The 12,070-nt window shown below is 43.1% G+C and overlaps 1 protein-coding gene across 1 annotated transcript; it reads right to left on the minus strand.

Moving 5' to 3' along the window:
• Nucleotides 1–1,340: 1,340 nt before the first annotated feature.
• Nucleotides 1,341–7,745, minus strand: LOC117039696 (vomeronasal type-2 receptor 26-like). The gene is made up of 4 exons (XM_033136876.1): nt 7,484–7,745; nt 6,259–6,385; nt 4,987–5,557; nt 1,341–1,632 (listed from the first exon to the last, which is right to left on the minus strand). Exons 1-4 carry the CDS (start codon nt 7,601–7,603, stop codon nt 1,341–1,343), a joined length of 1,110 nt encoding a protein of 369 aa, XP_032992767.1. The 5' UTR covers nt 7,604–7,745.
• Nucleotides 7,746–12,070: the final 4,325 nt, after the last annotated feature.

A 12,070-nucleotide genomic window follows, 5' to 3' on the forward strand; every position in this document is an offset into this window, starting at 1 on the left:
ACCCCTCTTTCGCCAGCTCTGCATCTTTACTTTCCCAGGCTCAGAGCAATTAATATTGTCATGCTGTTGTTGCTTTCCGGGGCTTATGCAATCTCCAGAAACATCTCCTGAGCATTTAGAAGATGAGATCACGATGATTTTTGACTATTCCAAGTGGAATAAGCTTCACCACAATAACTTTCTGGAGTCTTGAATGGCTCAAGTGGCAGGTGCAGAGCTGGAGAAAAACACCAAGGGGTATTTTTTGGAGGTAGGAGTTTGACTGAACTTTGCTCCCAAGGACCAAAGAAGAGCCCTGCAGCAGGATCCAACCATGGACTCTCCTTCCTTGGAGGTTTTGAAGTAGAGGTTGGATGGCCATCTGTTAGGACGGCTGTAGCTGAGATTCCTGCATTGTAGGGGGTTGGACTAGAGGACTCTTGGGGTCCCTTTCCATCTCTCCCATTCATTGCAGGTTTTGAAGCAGAGGTTGGACAGTCAGGGATGGACAGCATTAATATCATATGTTTAGCTTATAAATAAAAGAAGGATTACTTCAAAACCTCTGGAGCTGAACTTCATCTGTTTATTGGTGCTCACAGCTAGCAGTTGTGAGTCCGGATATATGGATTAATCCATCACCCTGGGAATGGCAAGGGAAAGGCTGTGAGGAATAGCCTTCTCTCTTTCTCCATCGCTCTGCCCTTTCGCCAAGTCTAAATGGAAGAATCCAAATACGTTTAGAGAAAAATAAAACGATAGGAAACAGGATCCTTTTTGTGAGAAGGGGCAGCAAAGCATGCTGGGAAGAAGGACGTGAGGGAAATGAAACCTTATAAAGGATAATTTATCAAGGAAGCTAGTAAGTGAAACCTAACAGAAGACACCTTGAGATTTATTTATTTGGTTATACACTGGGGAAAATGGTTAAGTTTCAAATTAATCCGAAACCCCTATTATGGGAAACAGGATACTTGTAAGAAGATGGGATAGCAAAGCACGCTGGGAAGAAGGAAGTGAGGGAAATGAAATTCCACCTAATAAAGGATAATTTATCAAGAACGCTAATAAGTGAAGCCTAACAGAAGACATCTTGGGGTTTGTTGTTTGTTTGTTTGTTTAGTGATACACTGGAAAAATGAGTAAATTTCAATTATAGGACACAGGATCCTTGTTTATGAGAAGATGGGGTAGCAAAGCATGCTGGGAAGAAGGATGTGAGGGAAATTAAATGAAATCTGATAGAGGTTAATTTATCAAGAAAGCTAATATGTGAAACCTAACAAAAGACACCTTGGGGTTTATTTATTTGGTTATACACTGGGGGGAAATGGTTAAATTTCAAATTAATCCGAAACCCCTCAGTGGAGCATGCTGGGAATCGACCGTAGGCCTGACAGAGCAGGCAGTGCATGCTGGGAACTAGACTGCAACTGCCACCGCTCACCAGCCTTGACCGTGGTGGCGGAGGCTGGCGGGAGTGGCAGGGCCTTTTGAAGGTGGCCCCTTGCCCCCTGAGGGGATCTCAAGGCCTGGCCCTGTGGCCCTCCTGCCTCTGCCAACGCAGGGACACCAGCCACCTGCAGCCCTTCCAGCTGGCCAGAGACCCCCAAGGGCCGGAGAGGCTGGCAAGGGCAGGGCCCCCAGGTGAGCCTGGGAGGGAGAGGGCCCCCCAGAGGGATCTGTACTCTGCACACCCTCAGAGGCTTCGTAGTCTAAGCTCAGGGGGCTGTCTGAGCCAGCATCCTGGGGTGTGTGTGAGGGGTTTCTACCCATTTGTTATCATCCTTCCTAAATTGTGGTGCTCTGAATTGGACACAATATTCCAGGTGGGGTCTAACCAAGGCAGAAGAGAGCTCAGCCTTGTAAGCCACTGGTATTAGTAGCAATAAAAGTAATAATAATCACAATAAGAAAGAGAGTGATATTAGACTTTGCTAACAAATGTTTTAAGAACATTGTTCACACATATTTATACTGCATAATTGTGTGAGCATTGCAATCACTTATTCATTGTTGTGCGTAGTAATTTTAAGTGCATTCTTAATATTATAATCAACGCGCAGTACTGTTAAAATGCATATTTTCATAAAATATAAACACAGAAATAAATGAAGGTTTAAATTCATCGGATGATGACCTGTGCCACAAACAGGGAACCAGGCAGAGGGCCTTCTTGGTAGGAAATAAGCAACTACCTGACTTTTAGAAAACATCTGAAAGCAGCCCAGTTTAGGGAAGTTTTTAATGTTTGATGTATTTATTCTGTTTTTAATATTCTGTTGGGAGCCACTCAGAGTGGCTGGCAAAACCAAGCCAGGTGGGTGGGGTATAAATAATAATAATAATAATAATAATAATAATAATAATAATAATACTAGATTTAATGAAGGGTCATGAGTGGGGCTGTGGTCTAAACCACTGAGCCTCTTGGGCTTGCCATTCAGAAAGTCGGCAGTTCAAATCCCTGCGACGGAGTGAGCTCCCGTTGCTCTATCACAGCTCCTCCCAACCTAGCATTTCGAAAGCACGCCAGGGCAAGTAGATAAATAGGTACCACTGCGGCGGGAAGGTAAACGGCGTTTCCATGCAATGTTCTGGTTTCAGTGTTCCATTGCGCCAGAAGTGGCTTAGGCATGCTGGCCACATGACCCAGAAAAACTGTCTATGGACAAACACCGGCTCCTTCAGCCTGTAAAGCGAGATGAGCGCCGCAACCCCAGAGTCATCTGCGACTGGACTTAACTGTCAGGGGTCCTTTACCTTGACATTTAGATTTAATGAACACTCATAGCAAAGTGCTCTGTAAATTGATAGCCATAGTCTTTTATACACTAACCTTTTATATTCTTCCACATCCGTTTATTGCTCCGAAACCCTTCTTTTAGACTTTTATATATACTTTGTGTTTTAATACTGTTTAGCTTTCCAAAACGTTTGACTGTACCCCACCCTACTGATGCTGGTCTGCTACCGTAATAAAAATTTGATTGATTGAAAAGAAGTATCCTATAGAAATGCAGTGATTGGACACCAATATAATATAATGCAGGTGATTCATAATGAAATACAGAGTTTCCAGATCCTGTAAGACAGGCACCGGCACAGACCACAGCTGCGAAATGTGAGGTAGATGTACTCATAAAGTTTGTGTTCCACGACTGAGGGAAGTGGTGTTGGTGATTGTGCGCGTGTCATGTGACTAGTCAGGCAAAATGGCTGCATCTGCAGTGGAGAAGGCGTTTTGTGTTCTTGAATTGAGCAAAACGGAGTTTGTTGTGGAACGGCATTTTCAATTCTGATGTGTGTCGTGTGACAAAGGGTGCATACATAGAATATCTGTGACTGTTTCTATAAAAAACTTTAAACATTCTCCTACAATTCTGTTACAGGTAACATAAGACATTACATTCTTCTTTATTATAGCGTGTTGAAACTGTATACTTCATCATGAATCACCCTGTATAATAATCTAATAATCTAATATAATATAATATACTGTACTTTACCGTGTATAAGAGAGGAAAATGGGACCCCCCAGTTTCTTAATTCTGAGTCCCCCAAAATAGGGGGTGTCTTATACATGGGGGGGGGTGTTATACATGGAAAAATACTATACTATACTATACTATACTATACTATACTATACTATACTATACTATTGGTTCCCCTCCCCCAAATTAATACTCCATTACTAATTAATATTAGTAATAATAATGAAATAAGTGAAGGTAGAGGCTGCTCCCAGCTTTGCCTTCCCCCGCCCCGCCCTCCCCTCTTTCCACCACCGCCTTTTCATGACCTATTGTTTTTCCCAGCTCCACTCTCCCCGCCTCCTTTCACAATGACTCGCCTGGATTGGCACAGGCTGCATAACACTCCCGCGAGTGCAGGAGCTCACCCATGCCCTCTCTTCCTGCTTGCCACGCCCGCCCCTAATCTGAACCCTAACCCTGGCCAGTACAATAAAATTCATTGGATAGCAGTCAAGGCTTGCCTTTGGTCAGTTGCTACTCTTTGGAACAGGGAGCACAGCTTACACAATACAGTGGTACCTCTGGTTACGTACTTAATTGGTTCCGGAGGTCCGTTCTTAACCTGAAACTGTTCTTAACCTGAAGCACCACTTTAGGTAATGGGACCTCCCGCCAGAGCACGGTTTCTGTTCCTATCCTGAAGCAAAGTTCTGAAACTGAAGCGTTATTTCTGGGTTAGCGGAGTCTGTAACCTGAAGCATATGTAACCTGAAGCATATGAAACCCGAGGTACCACAGTACAGAAATAAAACCAACAAACTATGGAAGGTGTCTTAAATAAATTTCTCAGTTTATTGATATACAGAGCTTAGGAGATGTGAAATGAGCTTATGAATGATAGAGCATAAATGTGGGAAATGGAGCATAGAAAACTGAATACATAGAACTGACATAACCAAAAAGTATTCTTGAATATTAGAATATTAACATGGTTAATGGGTAGTCATAACAAAGCAAAAAGACTAAAAAACCTAATTCCCATCTCCCTCCAGCCTATCTTGTTGTGAGATAAATATAAGTTCCCAAATCACAAAATTATTAAAAGATAATAGTTTACAAACTAACGGCAGCAGACCAGGACTCATCATAGTCCTTGGCAAAGAAAGGTAGAAAAACATTTCCTCCCATCTTTCTATTCTGCTCTTAATTTTTTGTTGTCAAGTGCTCCCTTGTGTTCAGATCAGGTCTCAGCACAATAATGTAGCACTTGGGAAGGAAGATGCAGCCCAGGAGCCCAGCACTGGAGGCCAACATCGAGAAGATCTGCACGGCCACCATGTACTTGCCCTTGGTGCTCAGGTAGGTGGGCACAAAAGACACCCAAACACTGCAGAAGACCAGCATGCTGAAGGTGATCAGCTTGGCTTCGTTGAAGGAGCCAGGCAGCTTCCTGGCTAGGAAAGCCACCGTGAAGCAGGTGGCAGCCAAGAAGCCCAGGTAGCCGAGGGCAACGTAAAACATGGCCACAGACCCTTCGTTGCATTGCAGGATGACCTCTTCCAGCTGGGAGCGCATGTCGGGCTCTGGGAATGGGGGAGAAGACCCCAGCCAGATGGTGCAGATGAGAACTTGCCCCCCAGAAGAGGAGATGACTATGGAGTTGGCCAGACTCTTGCCCAGCCATCTCCTCACCCTGTTCCCGGGCTTTGTGGCCAGGAAGGCCAGCACCACCGTGACGGTCTTTGCCAAGACAGAAGAAACAGCAACTGAGAAGATGATGCTGAAGGCCGTTTGCCGGAGAAGGCAGGTCTCTTTCCTTGGGCGTCCGATGAAGAGGAAGGAGGACAAAAAGGAAAGCAGGAGGGAGACGAGCAGGATGTAGGAGAGGTCCCGGTTGTTGGCTTTGACTATGGGAGTTTCCTTGTATTTAATGAAGATTCCCAACACGATGCCTGCTGTTAAGGACAAGAAGAGGGCAAGGGAAGCTAAAGCAATTCCCAAATATTCTCCATAAGCCAGGAAGGTGGTAATCTTGGGGACACATTGATCTCTGTCCTTATTTGAATGTTGATCCTCTGGGCATTTGGTGCAATGTTCTGCATCTGGGGAAGCGGAAAAGAGTGGCTACAGCGTCACATCCCTAATGATCTGTGCTCTGTTATTTTTTTCAAAAGCTCAGTGGTGGAGCTCAGGAAATAAGAATGTTAAAAGTGGTATAGAGAGGCAAAAAACCAGTTTGTTTCTTTAAGAAAAGTTTACTCTTCTATTATTCCATTCCTCCAAGGAGGTAGAGGTAGTGAAGAAGGTTTTTTCTCATTTTGATCACCAAAGCAACACTGTGATCTGGAATAATATGAGAGGCAGTGACCACTCCACTTCTGTTATGTGCATTGTTTGGACCCTGCCTTATCCAGAAGACACACCTCTGGACCTTTTAAATGCAAACACTTTTCTGTTGCTTCCATGCGATATTAAAATTTTGCTGCTTTTCATTGTCTATCCATTATTTTTGATAAGTATCAGCATTGTTTCCTTTTTGTGTGGCTTGGTATAAAAATCAAAAAGGAATGCTTTGTGGGCATTCCTCTCACAGCTGCCCAGTTTGAACCCCAGAGATTTCTTCCTTATGGTCATTCCTTTCAACTCACTTCCTGGATGTAGTAAAGGTGATTAATCCTAATGAAGTTGAGGAAGGATCCACATTCTGCAATCTCTGCAGAATTCTCACAAAAAGTTTGTGAGACTGGATTTCTGCTCTGTGTTTACTCTCTCCAGGAATACCTTCCTCCTTGGAGTCACTCACCTTCCTGGGCGGAGAAGGTCCCTTCCGCACATCGAGCACAAGCATAGCAGCAAATGGGCTTTCCTTCTTGAACCATCTTGGCATATCCAGGTCGACATCTTTCTGTACACCTGGAACGAGGTACGGCCTAAACAGAAAGACAAGGAGGTGCAACAAAGAGGAACAGTGAGTAGTTTCCGTGCACTGCTCTGGTTCACCAGAAGTGGTTCTGTCATGCTGGCCACATGACCCTCGAGCTGTGTGTGGACAAACGCCGGCTCCCTTGGCCTATAGAGCGAGATGAGCGCCACAACCCCAGAGTCGGACACGACTGGACCTAATGGTCAGGGGTCCCTTTACCTTTATTTTTTTATTCACTCATAGAGTGAATTAAAACAGAGCTCTGGAATGCAGCCTTTGCCCCCCTCATCAGGGTCCTTTCAATCCCTCACTGACCATTGGGGTGACCAGAATATCTTGTTCTTCATAATTCGTTCAGGACAACTGAGGTTTGAGCCAAAGAACTCTGTTTCCTCTTCTCCATTTACCTGCTTCCCTGCTTAATAAATCTTTTAAGAAAATGACAATAGAGCCTGAAAAGTGATTTCCACAAATTTCAGGATTCGGATAATCTCTCAACCACAAATTAAGACAAATTTAATTCGAATTTTCCAAAAAGTGGTTTCCCTCACTCTGTTCTAGAGGCATGCAAGGTTTCCTCTAGTTGCTGATATATTTTCCTAGTTATTTCTAGTTTACATGCCTTCCCTTAATGTTAACATTATATTACAATAGGGTGGTTTTAAAAACACTTATCATACTTCACCAACAGCTGTCCACAAATTTAAAAAATCCACAATAAATGCATAATTATAATTTCTAAAATAAATTACTTTCCATTCTTCTGCAGGTATGAAGCCCAATAATTCACTTTTACAAGGTGTTTTCCCTTTTCTTCTTATCTACGTAGTTCATTCTGTTAAAGATTCTGTCCAGAATTCTTAAATTCTGTCTGGCTCGGAAATTGGTTGTGGCTTCTCTGAGGACATCTGGGCTCTATCTTTTCTTTGAGCATCCCAAATTCCCCTCCTATCTCAGCTGCTGTGGAAAGAAGGAGTGGTGGTTGCAGCTGTTATTGGACGGTCAAGATATCATTGGTCAACCTGATATGGTCATTTTGCAGCGGTTGTTCAAGGAAAAGCATATTTAGAATCTCCTAGCCTTCTCCCTCTATGATTTCCCCTACCTTGTTGAATTTCTTGGGCCACTCAATGGCTTCTGGGTTAATGGTGAACTTTATGCCAGCAGACGCCTCTCTCCTTATATTCCCAATTTTCACAAGGACACGAGACTTATTGGGAGACATCCCCCAGTTCACAATATCGAAGTCTGCTGGCAGCTCCCAGTTCTCATCCAAGCACAGCCTGCCCCTGGAAGTATTCAGACACCGGATTTCTCTTAAGAAAGGGTGAAGCTGAAACGACAGGGGAAAGCACCAGCATTAAGAAACCGGGAAGCCAAGATGGATATTTCAGGCCTACTCACTTCGACCTGATTTGGGGCCTGTGTGTATTTCATGTAGACCAAAATTCCTATTCAACCATTTCTATTACGACAAACCGTCCAAGTGTCCCAATTTTCCAGAGATGTCCCTGATTTTGAGATGGGTTTTCATTTGATCCCGGAATATCCCACCTTTCCTTAGAATGTCCCTATTTTCATTGGAGAAATGTTGGCGGATGCAGTTATCCAACCCACAAGTCGTCCAATCGTATAGGGATTTTTTTATGTTTAATGTTTTAGTATGTTTTTCTTTATGTTGGGAGTTGCCCAGAGTGCTGAGGCAATCCAAGAAGATGTGTGGGGTATAAACAGTGCTATATTTCTAGAAAAAATGTTGCCGGAACTCACCATGAACACATCCCTCTTAGAAGGGCAATGGCACCCACCTGAGAGGTGCCAGAACTGAGTTCCAATGAGTTCCGCCTGGAAAAAGTCCTGGGTATGGGGGACTTCCGGTGAAGCGCCATTCCGTTCAGTCGGGAGCTCTCTCAGTACCGAGGGGGCTCCAGTGTTTTCGGGCTTGGAGATACCGCAACCGCGCTGCAGACTCTGTTAAAATTTCAGGAGGAGCGTCCTGAAGACCTGGGATCCAGCGGGTACCACACGTTCCGTCCTTGCTCTTGAGTAGACCTAATAAGGACTGCCCAAGCGAGCAGGGCCCCGGTGCGGTACTGAGGATCTACCACTTTCCCGACGACACGAAGCAGCGGGTGATGACGGATCTTGAGCGCTTTGCTTTTCCTCGAATTTGATTTAAAAGAAGGACTCTGTAAGTACTGAGCACAATTTGATTCTAAAACTTAGATGAATTTGGCTTATGGAGAGAGATCAAAAGAGGAAGTCCATCTCTCTCTGACAGTGGCAAGATCAAAGTAACGCAAAAGAGCTGAAGCTGCGAAAGACTTGCTTTTATGTTTAGCGCTGATTTTGTAGACTACAGAAAACCCCGTTGGGGGAAAAGACTGAGGAATATTATCGATTTCTTCTTGTTGATTACAAATATATAAGAAGAAGACACCGCTCATCCTCTGGATTAAGGAGTCCGGGTCAGTTAGCGGGTGGCGGATACTTTGTATTAGACTGTTTCTGACTTTCGTTTCCAACTTGATACTTTGCAACTCTGCTACCGTTCATTTGAAACTTTTTATTGTTGCACTGGAATTTGGTTTATAAGTAGCAACTGATCTTGGATTGACTTATTTTAGTTACTTTTCTTGACTTTTGAGAAGTTTTGAGAAGTTTAAGAACTTAAAAGAAACTGAATCCTAACTGTGAAGCTGGAATTGCAGGGGGACTCTTGTTGTGAAGGGATTTGCTTTGGACTTCTTTGCTCTTTGTTCTCTGGCTCTGCCTTATAGCCACCTAGAGTTATTTGGAAGACTGGGTTTTAGCCTATTGTGAGTGAAGTGACCTTGAGTTCCCAGCTGCAGATTGTTTTGAAATGCAGGAAGCAACACCACTTGGTTCTACAAGAGCTAAAACAAAGGAAGAAAAACAAAAGGAAGAGCTAAAAAGGAAAGCTTCTGCAACAATGTCTTTTGAAGAGCAGATGCTAGCAGCCATTGAAAAAGTGAATGCTAATATTCAGGCAGTTTCAGAAAAATTAGAGGCTAACATACAAGAATCTTTAGAGAAATTAGAAGCTAACATCCAAGAATCTTCAGACAGATTGGCGAAATCGATTAAAGCCGTTGATAAGACGGTGAAGGAGAACACTGCTGCAATCGATCAGATTGGAAAGGAGGTTAAAGTTTTAAAGAAAGAATTGGAAGAATTTAAAGAAAAAATTATGGCTGTGGAATATAAACTTGAAGACTTTGACGCAGAAAAAATTCAGAGGCTTGAAAGTCAACAAAGAGATGTGCAGGAATATCTCGCCTTCATTCAAATGAGGGAGAGGGAGACCAATCTGAGATTGAGACATCTTCCTGAGTTGGAGCAAGAAAGTTTGAAGGACTTTATAGTTAAAGAATTTTCTACATTCTGGGAGCTGGAAGAAAGTGATTTGGCTGCATTCATCGTGAAGGCCTATAGATTTGGAGCCAAGGGCAAGAAGAATTCAAAGACGGTAAATGACTGTATGGTAGTGTTCCAGAATAGGTATCAGAGAGACCAGATCCTTGACCTCCACTATAAGAAAAACCTGGTGGTTCAACAGCAACCGGTCATCATCTACAAGGACATCCCACGTTACTTCCTGAACCTAAGATTTGGATTTGCTGATTTGGCGTCTGAATTGAGAAGCAGGAGGATTCTCTTTAGCTGGGAATTTCCACAAGGCCTGACTTTTAAGTACAAAGAAAGAAGAGTCAGAATAAGATCAAATGAAGACAAGAATAAATTTTTGGAGAAATACGCAGCAGATTTTTTAAAGGATCTTCATTGGATTTGACAAGACTGCACCTAGCTGTACCAGGAGGATCAGGGATAGGAGGAGAAGAGGAAGAACTACAAGGAGCAACAGGAGGTAACGCCTAACAAAATGACGCTGAAAGTACTGACATGGAATGTTCACGGTTTGGACTTCCAGCGAGGGCGCCATTGCCGACGGCTGGGAGCTGTCTCATCTCTGAGACAGCTCTGGTTTTCCCCGGGGCTAGGAGAGCCGCTACCGCGCAGCGGGCTCTGGTAAGCCGCGGGAGGAGTGTCCCGCGGTTTGGGCACTCCGGCGGGCCCCTTTGCGCCGCTCCATTCTCGGGCTCCCCTTGTAAAAGGGGAGCGCGAGTGAATGGGTAGCGGCGTGGGGCTGTGGAGGCTGTCCCCAACCGGGAAAATCAAGCGGCGGCCGCCAGCGGCATTTGAGCACCCCGTTCTTCCTCTTTCGGCTTAAAATAAGAAGAAAGCTGTAAGTACAGAGTTTAATTGGACGTTTAAATTACATAATTGGCTTTATGGGAGAAACGTTAAAGAGGAAGTCCGTTTTTCCCCCCTTGCGACAGGAGAACAGTAACATTGACTCTGGCTGTTGCTACTTTTGGCTGATACAATGTTTTGTAGACTTTGGATTTGATCTATTATGAAAACCCCTGTAAGGGGCAGAACTGAGAATTTTTCAGTATTTTTTCTGAGAGACTGTGGATTATAAAGTGAAGAATTTTTGCACTCTGATCAGGGGGAAATGGCGGCTGTAATTTGAGACTTGAAGATGGAAAAGTACTGAACTTTGTTATTTCCTGCCTACTTCTACCATTTTTGGTTTCGCTTTTACGATGACACCAGACCCAGTGATGACTTTAGGACAAAGGACAATTCTAAAATTAGAACTTTTGCAGCAAAATGTCACCGAAAGTTTTACTGAGATTTTTGAGATGCAAACTGATATTAAGGACTTTGCCAAGGAACTTAAAGAAATAATTAGAGAGCGATGCTTGGAGATTTCATCTGACGTAGAGAAGACGCAACCCCAGGACGAAGAAAAATCCTGTCGACGTGAGAGGTCCGGGATTGTTTATGGTGACGTAATAACGGCTTTCTGGGGTGGGAGCCCAGAAATGCAGGAACAACAATTTTGGAAATTACAACTACAACTTGATTTGAAGACTGAACTGGGGATGCATGGTGGTGATGTATTACAACCTTTAAAGAATTCAGCAAAGTTCCTTTGGGACAATGTTTTGGGTTTTGGATATAAAGGAAAAGATGACATTTTGGATAAGGGTTTGGAAAAAGGTTGGGGGGAGGCCTGGTGGGTGATTGTGATGGGAGGAGAGAAAATGGTAAGAAGGGGGGTAGGGTGAAAGAATACATATGGTTAAACAGGAAGGCTTACCATGGTACCCCGACGCCAGAGAGTAAAAATGGATTTGGTTTGGAGAAGAAATACTTAGATTTTTTATGATATTGTATTGGTTTAATGATTTATAAGGTATGCAGCAGTTTTATGGAACTAAGAAAAGATAAGGTTATAAGAAGTTAAGATTTGTAATAGGATATGGTATTTTTTGTTATATTTAGAATTTGGAAGATATAAGATGTGGAGATGAAGAATTAGAATGGCGGTGAATGTAAAGTTAAAATAATTAGGATAGTTACTAAAGTAAATTAGAATTGAATGCAGGAGAGTGAACGGGGGAAGTCCCCCAAACAGGATTTGGAACAAGATTAAAATTAATAGTTGGTGTGTTCCAGTGTTAAGGTTTGTATTTGTTTTCTTTTAATTTGTTGATGTTTTTGTAGTATTTGTTTTTCTCAGTTTGATTGTTATTATTTGTTTTAGCTGTATTTGTTTTTTGTAATGTGGAAAACCAATAAACTTTTGTTTAAAAAAAAA

This window comes from Lacerta agilis, chromosome 18 (genome assembly GCF_009819535.1).
Source record: "Lacerta agilis isolate rLacAgi1 chromosome 18, rLacAgi1.pri, whole genome shotgun sequence".
Lineage (NCBI taxonomy): Eukaryota > Metazoa > Chordata > Lepidosauria > Squamata > Lacertidae > Lacerta > Lacerta agilis.

Bases quoted from the DNA above. Each gene is read 5' to 3' on its own strand.
- LOC117039696 (XM_033136876.1), bottom strand. From the start codon at position 7,603: ATGTCTCCCAATAAGTCTCGTGTCCTTGTGAAAATTGGGAATATAAGG. The intron at 6,386-7,483 runs GTAGGGGAAATC...CTTTCTGTTTAG, and splicing joins GGCCCAAGAAATTCAACAAG to GCCGTACCTCGTTCCAGGTG. The intron at 5,558-6,258 runs GTGAGTGACTCC...CCGCTTCCCCAG, and splicing joins GACCTTCTCCGCCCAGGAAG to ATGCAGAACATTGCACCAAA.